This window comes from Dipodomys ordii, unplaced genomic scaffold, assembly GCF_000151885.1.
Source record: "Dipodomys ordii isolate 6190 unplaced genomic scaffold, Dord_2.0 Scaffold25, whole genome shotgun sequence".
NCBI lineage: Eukaryota > Metazoa > Chordata > Mammalia > Rodentia > Heteromyidae > Dipodomys > Dipodomys ordii.
This window is the reverse complement of record NW_012267241.1, coordinates 1,656,594-1,676,425: the sequence shown is the minus strand read 5'-3', so window position 1 is coordinate 1,676,425 and position 19,832 is coordinate 1,656,594. Positions and strand designations below refer to the sequence as shown.

The window sequence follows — 19,832 nt, the reverse complement described above, 5'->3', positions numbered from 1 at the left end:
GACTCCGTGTCTCATTACAGCCTTGGGCCTGAGGTCTCATGTAGGGTTCTCAGTTAATCTCTTTCTTCATTTACAAAATGTTGGCTCTTATTCCAATTTTCACAAGAAGTTTGTTAGCATAAAAAAGTTAGTTGTTTTCCTCCTAAGTAGAGGCACAGAATTCAATTCAATTGAATAAAAGCAGAACTTGCTAAACACTACTGTTCTGCCACTAAGCTAGTGAGTACCACTTCCCTGAAGTGCTCAAGCTGGGTACCCATCTGTCAGAGAAGTTGGAGAAGGGGATTCCTTTATTGGATGGAAGCTGAGCTGGATAATCCTTTCCATGTCGAATTCTAAAGCCAAGAGCATGGCCCTGGGTAAGTCACTGACCAATTTTTTTTGCCTCATTTCTTCCATCTGTCAAACAAGCAGGATAGTTTCTTGCTCCTTCCCATTGTTCATTGATGTTGTGGTAGCTAAATGATATCATTGTTTGGAAGCTTTTAGGTCTAGGGAGTGTAACATTTCATTTTATCAGTCTGCTACTGTATTGTGCTTGTTATTATGGTCCCTCTAATATCTTTAATTAGGGCAACATTCCCTGTAACTCAATTACTAACAACAACAACTATTACAAAACAAACATACTCACATTCAGTAGACCAAAGGTGTAATTCTGAATTAAAAGACAGCCCCATTGTCAAACTGTTCTAAATATTTTATAGAAATAAGCTTGCAGCCTTAGGATTTGGTTGCCTAGTCTCCCAGAAAGTCAAAATAAGACTTTGGGTAAAGGAAGAGAATGACCATTGAGGTTGAAATGCTCAGGCCTTCCCATGGCAAAAATGAGTGGATGGAAATTGCTAGGCAAGATGTTGCCACTGTACTGTCTTTTTTCTATCCTAGAGCCCGCCATGCTTAATAAGCTTTCTGTATAGCAATGAGTCCTAGAAGCAAAGCAAAATGACCGATCATGTTGGGAATAGGTGCATAGTGACAGTGGATATTTTCCTAATGGCAGACTTAAGAAGGAAGGGATGTGCTAGCTCTTCCTTCATCGCTTGTGCCAAGGGCCCTATCATTCTACCATTATGCTATAATACAACACTTCTGATACTAGCTGGACTCCAGGTCATCCTTCTCTTTACTAACAGAGAGTGTGTGGGAAGGCTTCTCATCACCTTCCCTAGATTCAGAAGCTGTGAGAGCATTAGGGCAGTCTGCAGAGTTCCTCAGAGTAGAGATGGGAAGTAATGAGTGCCAATGAGGAATATGGCTTACCCAAGGTCACAGTGAATTGTCAGATGTACCTGCAACGGTGCACACTGTCAGTCCCTATGGACAGCTCTGCAAGTGCATTATAAATAAAGGACTTTGAACATGTTATGACGAAAGAGAGTTAACTACTACTTCTGGTCCTGTTGAGGCAGCACCACTGAGTTATATTCATTGTTCTCCATCTCAGGGGAACGAGACAGTCAGATATTCCCTCAACTGAGACAGCCAGAAACGATGCAAGCTGCTTCAGAAATGGGTGGACGATGAATCAGGCAAGCACCTGACTTCAGACAGAACCAATAAAGAATGTTGTGTTTGGGGAGAGGTTTGAGAACATATAGAATCCACACTTGACTGGGTTGTTTTGATGGGCAGCTTATTTCTAGACACCTCTGAGGGATTATCTTTGAGAGTGAAATCATGGCAGTTTTTAGCAAATCGTGCTTGGTTGAGGCAGGATTGTGTAAGATGTGTACACATGCACATGCACACCCCCCCACATGCACTTCCAGCTGTTTCTGGAAATCCTTATGCAACACAAGAGGGACAGATTTTTGACAAAGTCCCAGTACGTGTGTAGATTTCACAGACCCAAGCTTGCTGCAGAGGTGTCCTTCTGGGAATCTGGTGTTGTTTTTCCAGGATGTTTTGTTTGCCTAACCTACTGGGGCAGCATTAGAAGCTGAAGCATACTTTGGGCAGTCTTCAAGGATGGGAATTCAAATAGGAAGCATCCAGGTTTGAGTAGTCACAAAGAGGTGCTGATTCTGGGGAGGGCCAAGACTTAGTTCCCAGCACTTCACAATGACTGAACACGTTAATTCAAGAGCAGAGCCTTGTGTGGAAGGGATTGAGAGTTGGTTGTGCAGATACTTTTCGAATAGCATTTTAAAGAGATTTTTCACTTTGATCAATAGCAAAACCTACAAGCAAGCAAGTTTCACTTAGTTAATTAAGGAAGCACGTAGCCTTTTCTGAGTTCCCTACATCAAATACTTAGTAATGTCTCTGATGGCCACCCAGAGCTGTTTCTGAAAAGGAGTTTATGATTTTGTTGAGCTCAGACCTCAGTCTTCCCGCTCTCTGCCATTTAAGTGACTGGGATTACAGGCAGTATCACCAGGTGCAAATGACTTTTAAAGGTTTTTTTGTTTATGTTTGTGTGTGTGTGTGTGTGTGTGTGTGTGTGTGTGTGTGTGTGTGTGAAAATTGCTTATTGCGAAGCAAGAAGATGATACTTTGCATGCTCTTTGAAAACCTTTGTGTTTTGCTTGAAGGTCCTGTCTCCTACCGTCTTAGTTCCTTAATTCTTTCAGGAACAAAATGATTTTTTTTGCTTCTTATGTTTCTTAAGGCTGTAATGCCATGTAGCAGTTGAAGATAATATAGTAGCATGTTTCACACAGGTAGTAACAGAACTGGTTTATTTGGGATTTCCCATTTTTCTGTATTGTTAAAAAGTGTTCACTTATATGATTATAATAATATTCATCTTCCTTGAGATACAATTAGCCCCTTCTCATTATTGGTTGTTATTTTTCTCTAAATACCTTCCTGTTGTCTGCCTTAGTGTAATGTTAAAAAGATGTAGATATTTCTTAAATAAAAGGCTTGAGCATGTGATGCCTAAAGGACCACATGGCCTGACCCATGATGCACTGAAATGGCTGGTGATGTCACACACAGGAGTAGTGGCAGATGAACACAGATTGCAGTGGTATATGGTATTGAGTCATACAGCTACACCGTATGACTTTGAATACGTGATTTAATGTTGGAAGTTTCCGTCTTCTCACTTGTAAAATGGCATAATTACAGTACTACTTTGTGTAGTTCTTGAGAGGATTGAATGCCATGAGCCTTTCCCTGAAAAGCATCTATTAGTTCCTGAGAATTCCTGGCTCCTGTGATGGTGTCTTGCAACTTAGTTTCGCCTTATTTGCTAGAAGGGAGGGAGGGAAGAAATAAGAGAGGAGCGAGAACAAGAGAGAGGAGAGGAAATAGAGAGGAAAGAGTAGGGGTTAAGGGAGAGGGAGAGTAAGCTTAGTTCTGGAGGGAAAATATGCAAGGTTATGAGCAATGTTCACAGCATAGTACAGTCCATTTTCTAGGAAGTCCTTGGTTTGCCGGATTCAGGAACACAGTTCATTTGGACAGAGCCAGTTCACAACTTCTTGTGAACTCAATTTTCGATGGTGATGCTTCACAGTCTGATGAGAATCTTAGCTCCTACTTGATGGAGAGAGCCATCTGCTACCTGGGGAACACAGCTGCCTCCTGACAGCATCCTGTGAAGGGACTTCCAAGATGACCTGGGAAGAAGGCTAGGCTCTCTATGATTCAACTTTGGGTGTTTAGTTTAACCACTTTGAATCTCAATTTACTCATCCATGTACTGGAGAAAATAATACAGCTCTGCACTGGTTGTATGAAGATTAAGAAGAATGAAGAAGTGAAACATCTACCTTGGACAAGAGCAGACAGAACTAGGTCTTGAAACATCCTATCTTCATATTATAATGGCCTGAAATTCAGGTCCTCCAGAATCTCCTTTTATTCCATTGTACCTGAGGTTTCTAAAAGTGTGACTCCCCGCAGCTACAAGATTCTGCTATCCCGAGGCTCAGCTTGGCTTTATCCTTTTCAGATATCCACCTGTAATTGTGATTAATTGCTTCAGATTTGGCCCAGAGGACCTAATTCTCTGCCAAATTGCTCTACTGAGCAGAGCTTTTGACTCCAGTGCTCAGATACTCTCCAAAGGAAGCACCTTCTGACTTCTCTGCTCTCTCTACTGCTGAGTGATCCTAGGGGTGTGAATCAATTTCCCGAGTTTTGCCAAGGGGGATGAATTAGAAAGCTTTGTTATACATCTTGGAGCCAAGTGGAGAAGATCATCTGGTCAGTTTCTAAGCATAAATTCAGTAAATGATGAGAAGAAGGAGACGAGGGAGGATACTCCCTCAGCCTCCAGTTTTGCTTGGCACATGTTCAACGAGGAGAACCTACTCCATTGGCTTTTTACAGAATTTGCAAACAGTCCACAGATGCTTGTGATGTAATTTCACACTTGGAAGGAAATGACTTAACTGTCTAGATTGTGCCCCAGAAATGCAGTATGTCTTTAGCTCTTCCTGTCCTGGTTGGTACATGAATTGTGCATTCCTAACTGTGTTAGAGCTCCTAACTGCCCTGACTTGGTGAAGTTCAGGTGACGAGAGCAGATATGGAGGCAGAAAGGACGAAGGGAGGAATAGAAAAAATATTTTACTTGCCATTATGGCAAGTTTTAAAGTCTGCATTCTTAAAATGAGGGTTGGACAGGGATCCTTACCTCTCCCCCAAAGAAACAATTATCTATTTTTACATCTTTCAGCAAATGCCCCCCACCTCTCTCTTTTTCTCATTTGTTGGTCATGGATTTTCCTGCCTGGGCTGGCTTTGAACTGAGATCCTCAGATCTCAGCCTCCTGAATAGCTAGGATTACAGGCATGAGCCACTGCGCCTACCTTAAGACAAGAGTTTTCTTTTTCCTTTCCTTTCTTTTCCTTTCCTTTCTTTTCCTTTCCTTTCTTTTCCTTTCCTTTCCTTTCCTTCCTTTCCTTCCTTCCTTCCTTCCTTCCTTCCTTCCTTCCTTCCTTCCTTCCTTCCTTTCTTTCTTTCTTTCTTTCTTTCTTTTTTCTTTCTTTCTTTCTTGTCGGTTGTGGGGCTTGAACTCTGGACCTGGGTGCTGTCCCTCAGCTCTTTGGCTCAAGGGAAGTGCTCTCCCACTTGAACCACAGTGCCACTTCTGGTTTTCTGGTGGTTTATAGGAGATAAGAGTCTCATAGACTTTTCCTGCCCTGGCTGGCTTTGAACTGTGATCCTCAGATCTCAGCCTCCTGAATAGCTAGGATGACAGAAGTGAGCCACCAGTGCCCGGCTAAGACATGACTTTTCAAATTTTTTATAGGGCTTTAAATCAATGGGTCTTAGCTTGGAAGTCCAATACATTTGTGCTGCTTTTTATGAAGAGTTTTTGGGAACTAAAAATTCTACTTTACATTCCCTAGGAACCCTTTCACAGAATCCAGGGTACCCCAGGAATCATTCCACATGCGTTAGCCATGCCAGACTCAACAATCCCTCATCTATGAATGACGAGCTCCAGAAACTACTTTTCTTCAGCCAGCTTTTACTGGAATGCTTAATAAATGACGATATTAACATCCATGTCACTAGTTAATACCATTTTATCTGTGTAAACTTTCTACCCAATACCACACAAGAAACCTTGCATGAAATCCAGATTTTTGTTCTGAAGAATAATTTTTCGGGAAAAAACAGTCTAATAGGACATACAAAAACAAAAGGAGAGTGAGGTTTTATATGGCTCAAGTAAAACAAAACAAGTCTCACCTCCATTGGCTCTAGATTTTATTTTATTAGGTCTCAGTAATTTCAATTCTACTCAGTGGAGAGTTGATTAGGGGTGGAGTTGAAAGACATTCCCACTCAAAAGATGAAATAGTTATGACTTTGTACAACACCCAGATATATACACTACTATAAGAGGCATGGTTGCATGTGGAATCTTTAAAAAAAGAAGGTTGTAAAAGGTTTTTTTTGCCACATCTGTAGGGGAATTAGTTACAAAATTTACCTATAAATATCAGAACCTCATCACTTAAAAAATAATAAAAGACTAATATAAGCAATCAAGACGAGGCCTGCATGGAATTACATGCAAAGCTGTTATTATTAGTCTTTACTGATCTTTGGAAAGACCCTGAAATGACAACTGGAAGTGTCACTGGTTTCAGGTTTAACACTTGAATTTCCATGAGACCAAGCAGATTTGGCTGAAGGACATACAGCTAGCTTGGATGCAGTTTGGTAAGTGTGTAGTGGGCATCTTAGCCCTCTGGCCTCTACTACCAGCTTTTGAACAGGCAGGTTGTTTACCTTTCACTCTGATGTGGATTTCACTTTAGGCATATTGGGATGGTGAACTCATGTAGCAGTCTGAGTAGCTTCTGCCCAATTTTTTATTTGTAAAACGATCTTGAAGCGGCAGCATAAAATAAACTCACAGTCCTGCCTTCTGAATATCAGAGGGTGTAACCTCTTAGAAGGATGTATTTTCAGCGGGACATGACAAGAAAGGAGGGCAAAAAGAAGACAAGATTAGTGTCCCCTCCATTTCCCTTTTCTTGAAATGCTAGGAGGAGGAGCTCAAAGAAAATGCAGAAAAGATTCAATAGGTTGTAGCATGAGACATAAGTGAATTAAATGACCCCTTGACAGATCCCTGGCAGAGCCAAGCTGATAACATAAATTTTCTCCCACATTGCCAATACAATGGAACCCTCTGGTTCCTTTATTCCAGTGTTTACTGAGGTCCTTTAGTCCCTCTGGACTGTGGATTCCTTTATGGTTGGTGGCACCACAACCTGTTGCTTAGACTTCTTTCCTTCTCAATTGGTCCTGAAATACTTGCCATCTTTCCTTCTCCTTTCAAAGTCCCTGTATCTAAGGGTATCTGAGCATCTAAAACTCTTTTGTGGTTATATGTGGGTAATTAGGCATGTTTCTTCTGATTTCTCTACTCAGTAGGTCATCTGATCTTTCTGGACCTCATTTCCCTTCTCAAGAGAGAGACTGAGACTAGTTCATTTCTAGCATACTCAGCCACACATAAAGTTGGATGTTTGTTCCAGCTTGGTGGGGCATTGCCTTATACACCGTGTGATTCAGCTTTTATCCTATAGCCAAAGTAAGAAGAAAGTGACACTTAGGAAGTAGAGAGACATTTTCTGTGAAATAGAAAAGAGAAACAATGACAGATTATACTGGAAGCATAGCTAATCAAAGGATGATATCTTTGACGGGAAATTTGAACCATGACAATTTGTTCTCCCTAGAGCCATTTTGGTAGTGTTTCCTTATCTACCTACTTACCTACCTGTTCATTCATCCATCTAACCATTCATTTCACAGCCCCAAATCTCTTTCTCTGGCCCCCAAAGGTAGAGATTTCCAGGAAGATTATATGGTCTGGAAGGTCCATTAGGATTTAGTGTGTGTAACTGTATGTCTGAGGTCAAAGTTCATCTGGACATGTTTGGCGGGACCCATATCCTTCCATCCTTTGGCATCAGTGACTCGTTCCTAAGCACAAATTTTCTGGCTCAGCCTGAGGGATAGGTGGATTAGGTTGGGTTCCAGTGTACCCTGGGATGGTCTGTACTGCCCACCAGAGACAGAAGGGCCATCAGAGCAGAAGGATGCTCCTAGGGAGCGGGGTGGGGAGGAGGTGGCACAGCATGCTTCCTTTCTGTGGGGTAAAGTTGTCAGAAGCTATGGAGTTTTCAGGCAGAAAGATGCCTGTTTGAAGGGACACTTTTAAGCCGAAGACTGGGTGAGTTTTGGTTAGCGAAGGAAAAAGAGAATTTTATTGAGAGAGAATGAGAGTACAAGGGGACGAAGGTCTTTGCTTAGAAAATGGAAGGGCTTTCTCTTCTCACCATTTAAAGAGGAGCCAGACAGCTTCCTTTGTCTTCTTCCAATACTTCTTTTTATCTTGGAGAAAGAGAGAGACAGAAATAAAGAGGAGAGAGAAAGAGGCACAGAGACAGAGGAAGAAAAGGAAATATTGAAGGGGAAAAACCCCTGAAGTTCTACCAAGAGGGAAACTATAGCTCTTCAAAAATGGAAAGCAGGGTTGTCGCCCTCCAAATAGAGTGGACTCTTCCAGAGAACACCAAGATGTGTCAGGAATGAGATTCGTCTGAACAAGGCCCCAGGAACACTAGCCTGCTCCATAGGGGAGATGAAAGAATTTTCTCCTTCCTTTGCCTTTTAAATGCAATTCTGTCTGCCCTTCTCCCTACCACCTGCTCAGCCTTCTAGCTGGGACTGGCTCAGGCATTTAACCATCCTGGGAAAAGGCAGAATCCTTTTCATTAACTTCAGCCTGATTGAATTCCCCAGAGCCAGAGTAGATTTCATTTCCCTTCCTCTCCTTGCCTGCCTCTCTTGGATCTCTCCACACACAGCTAGGCTGCTAAGAACTCCTAACTGTTTCCAGTAGGACTAAAGAGGGGGATAGACTCCCACAGGAAGAAGACCTGGGGAAGGGCCCAGATCTGTGTTTTCCAAGCAGTGGCTTTCGAGAAAAAATATGCTTATACCCTTTTTTACTGATGCCTCAGTTTCCCCTGAATTCCTGAAATGTCTGGGAGTCAGGTGACACATCCAGAGCCTACGGTGAATTATCAATATGATTTTTAAAATGTCACTTATCAGCTTTTGTTCCGCAAAATAAGAGTTTAAAAATTGGTGTAGTGCAATGGAATTCTATGCCTCCATCAGAAAGAATGACATTGCCCCATTTGTTAGGAAATGGAAAGGCTTGGAAAAAATTACATTAAGTGAAGTAAGCCAGGCCCAAAGAAACATAGGTCCCATGGTGTCCCTTATTTGCAATATTTAGTATATGTCTGAGACAAGCAGAAAAGGTCAGGTAAGGTGATGTTAGGGAAATGAACCCTAAGATATGTATTCAAATGTTTTTTTCTTTCATGCAATTGTGTCTACTCACATTTATAAGATTATTTCTTTGTTGCTTTGTATGTACCTCTCCCACAGTATAACCCCTGCTTTCACTGTATTTCATGTCGGTATCATTTATGGAGGGGAAGGGGAAAAACAAACCGTTTAACTAGGGATATAGGTGGACCCATTGCAACAATGAGATGTACAAGTCGTTACGTCGAAAACGAACTTTACAACTTTGGGGGGGGGCAGGGAGGATTGGGTGGAAGGGGGGGGGAGGATGGGAAGGGAAGGGATGGGAAGGGGAAACAAAGGAGGAGGCTACGATGCTTGATGAGAAATGTACTCATTATCTTGCCCATGTAATTGTAACCCCTCTGTACAGTATTTTCACACACGCAAAAAAAATTGGTGTAGTGGCTGAACCTTTGTGTTCAAATTCAACCCAGTTCAAGAACCAGAAAAAAAAATCATGCAGAACCAGTCAGGTTGAGGGAAGTAGGGAGACCCAGGGAACTCTTTCCACACTGCATTGCCATTCCCCATTTCCTTAGCAGAGTTGTTCCTAAGCCACTAGGGACAGGAGACTACCATGTGGGAGGAGCACACAGTCAGCTGTCTGTTTCATGCCCTGTCTGTCATTAGATGAATGGCACTCTTTTGAGGGTTCAGATTTAAGCGGTCTCTGATTCTGAAACACAAAAGTACTTTCTGGTCCTATACTTCTGAGTAGAATGCATTAAGTATCCAGAACTTGGCCTTTTGTTCTGTACCAGGTGCAGAATGTGTACCTACTTTGGCAACGATTCCATAAGCAGGCTTGTGCTCTGTCCAACAGCTCCTGAATTTAGTTAGAGCATGGTTGGGCACCTGGAAGACAGGCTGCTTATAGCGTGGTGAGGAGAGATAGGTTTCTACCCACAGTTCTTCCAGAATCCATTTAAAAGGGAAGTTGCAAGGCTTGCCTTTTGCTGTTGGCAGGCCAGCTGACCCTTTAATACGCATTAGACTGTGTGAGTGAAGTATTTAGACTCTGCAAGGGAAAGGAATTCAGTTTTAGAAGTTGCTTGTTTTCCATCCCTAATATGATCTACCTGCATCTTCTCACTCAGCAGCCAATAGACGGAACACACCTGAACTATGGTGGGCCCATTTAACATGCTATTATTTCTTCCATGGGAAAGGAAGAGCCCTCTCCAACTGGTAGTGAATTCATTCACTGTTCAGCCTCTTTTATTTCATACTGCTCTTCCTTAAATTTAACCTCTGACTTTCACACTGAAGTGTAATCCAGTAGTCTCTCATAAATCCCATAGTGGATAGAGAAGAGCTTGATTAATTCATTCAAATACTAGAGTGCCTCCTTCACGGAGGAAACACGCTAGGTGCTGAGTGCCATTTCCTTTTGTCAGCTTGAAGGATGTCTTCAGCTGCGTCTCACACTTCTGTTCTTCCTACTCAGCCATTGAGCCATTCTTAGCCTCACCTCGAGTTGACAGTCATTTCCACTTTCCTTTTAAGTCATCTGACCAACAGGTTATTTAGTGACTAATTATATGTGCAGACTTCTTCTCAACATGTTGAGAAATGCAGAATCCACCTTAAGATAATGTGTAAACCATAGTTTGGTTAGACTTGGTTTTATTGGGCATGTTCTAGTCAGGTGAAAAAAAAGTACACACACACACACACACACACACACACACACACATATATATATATATATATATATATATATGTATATCAGCACAAAATAGAAGTACAAAGAATTAACTGCCCATATCTATCTTCTCAAGAGGAGCATCTGAGGTTTTCAGGAAGGGAGATACAGAATCAGAACAGATCAACAAGTCATAAGATGCTATGTCTGTCCATTTCCAACTAAACAAATGGATCTGATCATTTTCCAGTGCCAAGACCATTAACCTGAAGAAATAGCACATATTTTGAATAGGACCGCAGTTCAAAGAGAAATTAGACTCTTGGATTTCCTGCTACCTGTCTACCTGGTGGGAGAAGAGCCTCTACTGTCTCTACTGTAAAACATGGAAGCCTCGTGCTTTGACTCCTAGATGCTAAAGCAGGCTGGTGTTTCCCTTCCATGAGTTGTTCCCATGCCTATAAGTCACCCCAGCCCTCTGTCCCTCTCTCCCTGTGCCCAGCTCAAGACAGAGGCCTATTGATAAACTCAGAAGAGTGAATGGACATTACTATTTAAGTTAAGTAAGAGTGTCTAGGTAGACAGTTTAAGGTTCGTTTTCAAGACATCATGTTTCTACCCATGGCTCATTTGGCTATTATTCTTGCACTCTGCCTGTTTTCTGTACCACAGCTCCTCAAAGAATTTTCTTGCCAGTATGCTCTAATTTAGAGATACCTTCTTATACAAGAAAAATAAAAACCTGGGGGAAAACATAGTGTGAGATTCAATTTCCCAATACATGCATTGCCTAGGAGACCTAGACCAAAATGTTACATCACTTCTCATCAGAAAGTGAGATGTCTTTCTCTCTATATGTCTGTCTCTCTCTGTCTTTCTCTTTCTCTCTTTTTCTCTCTCAAGTTGTCCAGATTGCAAAAGAAAAAAAAGTATTTAAAAACAACTGATGTGTAGGACTCAGGCAATCCTCAGCGCTCCCTGCCTCCCTCCCTTTGTCCTGGAGGAGGCCGGCTGGCATCCCATCGATGCAAATGGATGTGTGTTAGGATTGGCACATTCCCTTCACTGCCTTTGTTCTTTCCACTGATCCAACAAAAAACACATCACCTTGGCACCTTTTCATTTCTTTTTAAGGCTCCATTCAAATTGCACCTTATTTCAACAAACCCCAACCCAAATTTACTTGCCTTATTGTCAAAGTTTGACACCAAACTCTGCTCTACTCTATTTGTACTGGCGAATGTGTATGATCCTTTACCAAACTGGAGGGGCCATGAAGGATGAGTATTTCATTACAACCAGAGATGCTGAACTGGAGTTTTGCTGGGAAAGGGTATCTAGCCCACAGGCTGGGTGGACGGAAGAGTGAAAAAACTCTATCCCAGCTCTCACATACTTAGGCATCATTTTTGGCAAAGTCACTTAGGCAAGCAGAAAAGTCTTACTGAACTTTTTCTTCAGGCTACAGGCATTGAATCTCAGCAGGACTCTTTCCCTTTCTTGAACCAACCAAAATATTGTTACAGCAAACATGAAATCTTTCCTCCTTTTTTTTTTGTTTCACAAATGCTCTCCAAGCCAAACAAAAGCTAACTGTCAACCTTCTTGAATCAAAATAAACATCTTCCCTTTTTCTCTTTATCCCACCCTTTCCCAGCAGTTTTAAGCAACAGTAAAAATTGGATTATTTCATAAATCAATACTGTGTTTTTTTATTGAGGGTTTTCTAATGCCAGACTCTGCAGAAATTGCAAACAGATTTTAAACCTTAATGCTACTCTTTAAAACTGATTAAACAAACAAGTGTAAAACATCCATATACACATTCTAGTATATATGATTAAAACTTAAGCTATAAACACCTAAATAGTACATGTGATAAAGACAAATTGAGTCACATGTAAATAAGAAAACTAAAGAGTAATTTTTAATGCTGATTTTAAAAGAGAAAGAAGGAGAAAAAGGAAAAGCTCACTGACAAGAGATGAGTCTTTATCAGTATCTGAACTGGTAATTCTCAATCTGTTGTATCAAAGATATATGTGATATGAGGAAGAAAACTCATTTCCCTAAGGAACTAGAGCTATCTTTGGACTCATTCAGTCATACTTATAGTTTCTGAGGACCAATGGACTTAGTCCAGTCATATCCAGGATTTCTAAGTTAAGACCCTTTGATACCGCTGTATATAGAAGGAAGACAAGAGAGGTCAATGAAGAGAAACATGAGATCAGAGAGATGTGGTACCCAGAAAAACGGCCCTTGAGTTGATTCCTAGCCCAAAAAAATCTCACACTTGCTTTTTTCTTGAGCTCCTAGCCAGGCCTTGGTGAGTCCTGGTGCATTGGTTGTCTTGAGGATGCTGTATGTAGACGTTGAGACCTGTCACTAAGGATATCTCCTTTGTTCTTTCCCAGCTCCTCACTGTCAGTGACATTGCAGCCAGTGATTTCAAAGGATTTCAGCCACAGGTGAGTTCTCCTCATGCTTTTGTAAAGTTTGAAGAGTGACTTGTTCTGCCCTGGGGTCATAAGCAAATGAACTTTGCATTACAATGGAACTTTCACTTGGGCTTGACCACTTCTCTGACTCCAAATGCAAATAATAAGAATGGCCCGGTCACTTGACCTCCCCTCCACCTTCTCTCTCCCCTCATCTGGGACATCTGTGCTTGCTAGGTCAAGATGCTTAGAATGTTGGGGAGGTGAGGAAAGAGTTAAGGAAAAACCATCCATGAATCAGGTAAGGCTAAGGTTTTCCCCTGTAGCTCTCTACTTGGACTGAGTATTTCCATTTCTGTAATTACTACATGCAAACACCTTGTAGCTGTGTTCTGGCAGACAGGTGAATTGCAGACTCCTGTAGAGGTGGACAGTTAAGTGTTTCTGACCTTTGTTAAGAAATGGCTCACCATTGTCAAGGCTAGAGTGCTGTTTGAAGTTTCCCCTGGACAAACCACTAGAGGGTGCAGGCAGTGTCTAGATGGCCGGGGACCTGCTTGTCAGAGATGGAAAGTTATCTTCTTGTCTCTACAGGGAGTCATTGCCTACACATACATGTGTACCACCCTCCCCTCCACTCACATACAATTGTCCTGATCTCCCTCTACACACTCAGTGAGGCTGGATCACGTATTCAAGCAAAGGTCATGCCAGAAGTGACTGATATGATGCTCCTTTCTATATGACACTGTTCCCCTATTCAGTGTCTGCCTTATAATCCCTTAGTGCCCTGTTTCGGTGGGGGGAAGAATAAGGGAACGTGTCACAGCCAATGATAGTTAAATTCCAATGGTGGAGCAAGTGATTTTCTAGTAGCACGAGTTCTGCGTATTTGGAGTGCTCTCCTCTTTCAACATGTTTAGGAGCCCCCTGTGGGCTCCCAACACTAACGCCTATGGGTTCCATCCTAAGCCCCTTTTTACTACTGGGGAACATGAGGACCCAAGACTTGCTGTGAACTAGCTCCACATCACACAGAGAGTGGGGTGAAGAGTGGATAAGGAGAGGCGGAAAGGAATTGACAAAAGTAAGGGCCACAGGTGAGTGTCAAAGGCAGCCCTGTACATCTGTTTAGGGTGTCTCTATAACAGTTTCTTGAGTCTTCTGTAAGCTATGTTCCAAAGTCTGAGAGACAGACAACTGATAGGCCTTCCTTGCCATTTAAATCAGATAAGTTATTAAATATCTACTCATATGTTCACATAATCTCCAGTGGATCTGACAGAAATGAAAACAAAAGTGAAAGAATATTGTCTTTTACCCCAATTCGGCTGGTCTCCACACCTCCCTTCATCTAGCTTAAGATTTCTCTTTATCTAAATATTCATTTATTGCAAAAGAGTAAAAGGCTTTATGTGACCCTGTTCTGCTGCTTGAAAAGTAACAGGGGAGGCCAAGTTAATGACAAGGTGTGTGTGTGTGTGTGTGTGTGTGTGTGTGTATGTGTTTGTGTGTGTGTGTGTGTGTGTGTGTGTGTGAGAGAGAGAGAGAGAGAGAGAGAGCCCTTCCTCCTCATCCAGACTGGACACACCAATATGTATTTTCACCCTTCAGGTTGCTGGTTCCTGAGGCCAGGAAAGCTGTGGAAATCTTGTGGTCACCATGTAATACTAAGAATATTCTAAGTGCCTAGTGCTATTCCTATGTCAGAAAGGGATGTGTCTCAGGTCACCACTAGCCTATGGCAATTTTTCCACATAGAGATACAAAGCTGGTCACCTGCTTGAGGATGCCACTTCTGGCCTCACTGCACCAAATGGTTTGCTTCTATTGTTGGTTATACTCTTCTTTGAGGAAGTTTTTAGAAGAAACGGAGTCCCATACATCTTAAATCCTGTATGATTCCTGGGCTTATTCCCTTACAGGCTTTGTCACTGCTTGTTCACAAAAGGGACCTGAAGGATCCCTTTAGGGAAAACTGGGTATTTGTGTGTGGTTCAAGTGTGGCTGGAGCAAGGTCTGTCCTGTTATAAACTCTTTTTTTAAAAAAAAGTAATCATGATTCCCTCACTAAGCTTTGATGACTTTGACAGAGAAGAGCTATTAGATTGGCTTGTTCTATCTGTCTATCCTCTATCGGTCTCTGCGTCCAGATGGGTCAAAGAACAGTCTTGACATGAGCATCTGTCTTTTTCCTTGCTACCGATTCCCTGGGAACGGGCCCAGTGATTTCTCAGGTAGGGCCAGGGAGCCCTTGCTTCCTACATTTCTGTATTCAGTCAGGCCCAGTTGCTGTGGTTGGCCCAGGGTCTACAAGCTAGACGTGTCCACTAGACTGAGGCCTGAGGCTGGTGGGTGGGTCATATTCTCAGTGGGTTTTCAAAGCACAGATGTAAAAGCTTCTGAAATTCACACCTAAACTGCCTTGAATTTTCTTTCTTCTTTGGTTTCTCCCCAAACACATCTCCTTTTATCTTCTAACATCTTGTTCCTGCCTTTTGAAGCGACAGACACCCTTGAGGCCCTCCTTTGTAGTCTTCCAATGATTGGAAATGAGGATCTTCATCTCCCTTTGTCCTCTCCAAGAGAAATGCAAGCCAGTAACTATTACTCTTTAGGAAAAGCCCAGTAACTATATGCTTTTCTCTCCACCTAATTTTTCTCTTTTTTCTGAAGCTCAGTATCTTCATTGTACAAATATAGAGTGCATAGAAAAAAAATCTAAAAGCAAATTTCTCCTATTATTTCAACCCCAGGAACACAGGTGAGGTTTTAGGGGACATAGACTTCAATGTTTGTTCTACATAGATGTGTATATTCATTGGGTTTTTAAAAATTGACTGTCACAGTTTATGTGGGTTTTTTTTTGTTACTTTCTTTTTGTTTGTTTGCATGCTTGCTTTGCCACTACAAAGTCATGTAGCATCTGGCTGCTTTGCACTAAGTGCCAGAATCTTCACGTATGTAAGTTTCTTAAATGCCAGGCATTTTGTCCATTTTGCAGGCTGAAAAATTTCCAGGATTAATACCAGGTTAATGCTAGGACACTTCCCCTAGGATACAAACAGCACCTTCCTAGCCTTTATTTCTATTTTATTTCTTACTGCCTACTAAGATGGGAAGTTTCCTTAAATATTGCAGGATGTTTAAGAAAGTGTACTCATGTGAATCTAAGTGCCCAGGTAGGGATGTGGTACAGAATTAACATGTAGGATCTCCATGCCCAGCCAGTGTTGGAGACTTGACCTTACCAAGAAGCATCTCCCACTGAGAAGAGACAAATTAAAACACTTGATCCTCACCTGCAGTAAGTGCTCCACGACCTCATTTTCCTTTAGGAAAATGGAGTAGCATTGCCTATGAAAGTCGGACACTTTCATGAGTGAAAATGTTCATGGCTATTATAGTCAAGGGCATATTGAAGTAAACTAAATGTACTGGAGACCAGACATAACATGGAGAGCAGAAGCTTTGGGTCCCTCAGTTGCCATTCCATTTAACAGGTATTCATGTAAGACCTTTATTATGTGTGCCTACTGTGCAAAGACTCATTCCCAGGACTTCACCGTAGTGGAAAAGTCTGCCATTTGTATCAAGCTTGCGACCTTGGGAAAGTTACTTCATGCCTCTAGTCCTTGTATTTTTGTTGCAAGCAAAAGAAAAGGTTGGTGATGTATCTGAGATGGCTCGGAGGGTGAGATAAATTGAGGCAATACATATAATGGTACCCTGGTAGGATGCCGATCATGCCCGGTGAATTTCATTCCATCTTCCATTTTGGAAGTATGGGTTAATTTATTAACATTTTATACCTGGGAGAAATTATGTATGTATGGAAAAGTGTAGAAATCTCCATAGAGGTGTCATGTACCAGGGCCAAGATAGTAGAGAAGGAAATAAGGTAGCAAACTTATCCAGCATACCAATTCCTTTAGTGTGTTTAATGCCCAGTCCATACTCAGATTTTTCTGATCATCTCAATGTATCATTTCCCATTTGGTGTTTTGAATCAGGACCCAGTATTTGGATTCTGACATTCATTTGAAGACAGTGGCAGTCATAGAAAGTATAAGAATAGGAAAGGGTTAAAACTGCTACAAAAAGATTATTCTGTCCCTAGAAAGTGTGCTGAAACAGATGTTTATGCCACAAGTCTGTGTGGGAAGCCATCGGAAATGGAGCCGGTTTGGCGATAGGCTAGACAGGGGCTGAGGGAACAAATTCAAGAATATAAAGGCAGGGCCAGTGGACCCAGCCTCTACTTACTGGTTAGAGAGATATTCATAGAAAGAGAGACCAGAGGAAGGGCAGTGCTCCTTCCAAGCAAAAATTAGATTTGTCCAAGATTGTAGAGTAGCCAGTCATCGTATCTGGGTTTATGATCCTTTCTGCTTGCTCTCTTAACACTTTTTCTGGGTCTAAAGGTAACCAAAAAGGTCCAGCCTTAAAACACTACTGGATAAAGTGAATGTATGTTAAGTGCCCGGCCTAACCGCATCCCACAAATCCTTCTAGCTAGGTCCTTTGCTGCATAAACACATACTTTCATTCTGAAGGCCTTTTATCTAACTGGCCTGGCATGGGCAGTGCTATTCTCTAAGTTAATACGACATAGAGATAAGCCAGGGAATCTTGGTCAAGTGCCTGTCATTGGTCCACCACTGAGATACATCTAACAGCTCAAAGAGCTCAGAAACTTACGTTGCAAATTATATTTCCATGTTTAAGCATGTGATGGTTTTCCTACTAATATCATTAATTTTAACAACTAACCCAAATATCTGTACAAATCTATGGTGTGGACAAACAAAAACATCTGGTACTGTCCCCAAGATCATTTGAGAAGCTCTGTTTTAATGATATAGTGTAAGCATTTTCTAGTTGAAGTAATGGTAAAATTTGGACACTTATCTTTTTCTTTTATGAGCAAATATATCAATATCTGTACTGTGCATAATTTTCCCTTCTGTGCAGTTTCACTTGGAAAAGGTGTCTTTCTTGCCGTTTTCAGAATATCTAGACAAAGGATAGATCTCTTCCTGTAATTTTAAGGCAACCCATTCAGTTGCTTTTCTTATATACCTGAGTATCTGTGATAATAAGTGAGTATATATAACACAGATATTTTCTCACATACACTACACACATACACACACACACACACACACACACACAGAGAAACTCTTACTTTTCATATATGAAACCAGAAAATTTAAAATATACTCATAACACTGCCTACACTGCTGGTCTCAACAGTGTTTTCAGCATTTTTTTTTAACCAAAAAAACAGCATTGGCATTTGTTCTCAGAGAGAGAACTTCTCCAGGTGTTTTCCAGAGTCTGGCATTTCAATGGAATATTCTGAAGTTTTAACAAGTTCTCTTGGGACCGTAAATCTCTTTAGACTTCAGTGAATATTTTGTTTCTGACTCCCAAGGTGTTCTGACCACCTGAGGTTCAAGTGCAGGTGGGCCCAACTTAAAACAAACATTTGTGCAGAAATTCAGATACAGGAAAATTGAAAATTTGCAGATGGGGGTTGGGAAAGGAGAGTGTTATTCATATTTACAGATATATTCCACTTTATCAAAACAATCAGTACGGTATCTCTGTTAGTATATTCAAATACAATATAGATTTTTCAACACCTGACTTATACTCAACTTCCAAATAAAAATAGGAACAAGGTGAGACTATCCAGTGGGAATTAACTACCAATGGCAGTCCCCTTGCTTTCAACTACAGCTACAAAACAAAAACATAGAACCTTAGCAACAAGAATGGAAGACTAAATGATTCCTGTGATCCCTTGAGTCTCCATGCTTTAATGACTCCTTCTATTTTTTCGTGTGTGTTTCTGGTTCTTCTATACTTGTTTTTGTAAAGACGCTTTAGTATAAGCTTCTTACAAATGTTTCTGTTAGCAAGTCACTGGTGGCGCATCCCTATAATCCTAGCTACTGAGGAGGCTGAGATCTGAGAATGGTGATTTGAAGACAGCCTAGGCAGGAAAGTCTGTGAGATGATGCTTAACCCCAGTTACTGACCTGAAAACTGGAAGTGGAGATGTGGCTCAAAGTGGTAGAGCACTAGCCTTGAGCTAAAAAGCTCAGGGACAGCACCCAGGCCCTGAGTTCAAGCCCTAGGACCAGCGCTATATATACATGTGTGTGTGTGTGTGTGTGTGTGTGTGTGTGTGTGTGTGTGTGTGTGTGTGTGTGTATATATATATATATATATATATATATGTATATATATATTTCTGTAATTCTGCTTAGTACAGGTCTGGAGTCACTGATGTTTTGTGATGCATCTCAAAGGTCTGTTTAGTTTCAGTGACAGTATCAGATTTTCCTGTGTCTAACATTTCAATCGTTGCATTACTTTCATTCCACAGTCTTTATGTTTGGGAAAGACTGGCATGGAGTAAATGCAAATTCTCAACTAGGTGTCTTGATAATTCCTTTGGCAGGCTAGACCCAGACCTGTGCTGTGAGATGGAAGGATTGCCTCACCAGCAAATGAGCAAGCCTGTTATTAAACTTTATTTTCAGTGGTTACTGGTTAAACCCAGTGGTGCTATCACTAGAGCCATTCTCACAGTCCTCTCTCGCTTTAGTCCTATTTTAGGGAGCGGCTCTTTTTGCCCAGAGCTTGCTTCTGACTGCAGTCCTCTATAACTGGAAACACAGGTATGCTACCACTCCTAGCTTGTGGATTGAGATGGAGTCTCTCTGACCTTTTATCCTAGTTGCCCTAAAAGATGATTCCCCCTAAGTAGTTGAGATTACAAACATGAGACACTATGGCCAGCCTTGCCTTTCAAGTTCTTTGGAAACCACCTTCTTGGCTCCTTTTCTACCCTGTGTCTTTCTACACACCCACTTCATTTCCTCCCATCTCCTACCAAACAGAAAGAGGTGTCCGAACATAG

The 19,832-nt window shown here is 41.5% G+C and overlaps 1 protein-coding gene across 2 annotated transcripts in view; it reads left to right on the top strand.

The window, feature by feature from the left end:
• The window catches only part of Setbp1 (SET binding protein 1), a 348,122-nt gene that overhangs the window by 169,995 nt on the left and 158,295 nt on the right, over positions 1–19,832 (top strand). For both annotated transcript variants that reach the window (XM_013014934.1, XM_013014935.1), the window contains exon 3: positions 12,875–12,928. In XM_013014934.1, the coding sequence (XP_012870388.1) occupies positions 12,875–12,928 (54 nt within the window). The remainder of the gene's footprint in view (positions 1–12,874; positions 12,929–19,832) is intronic.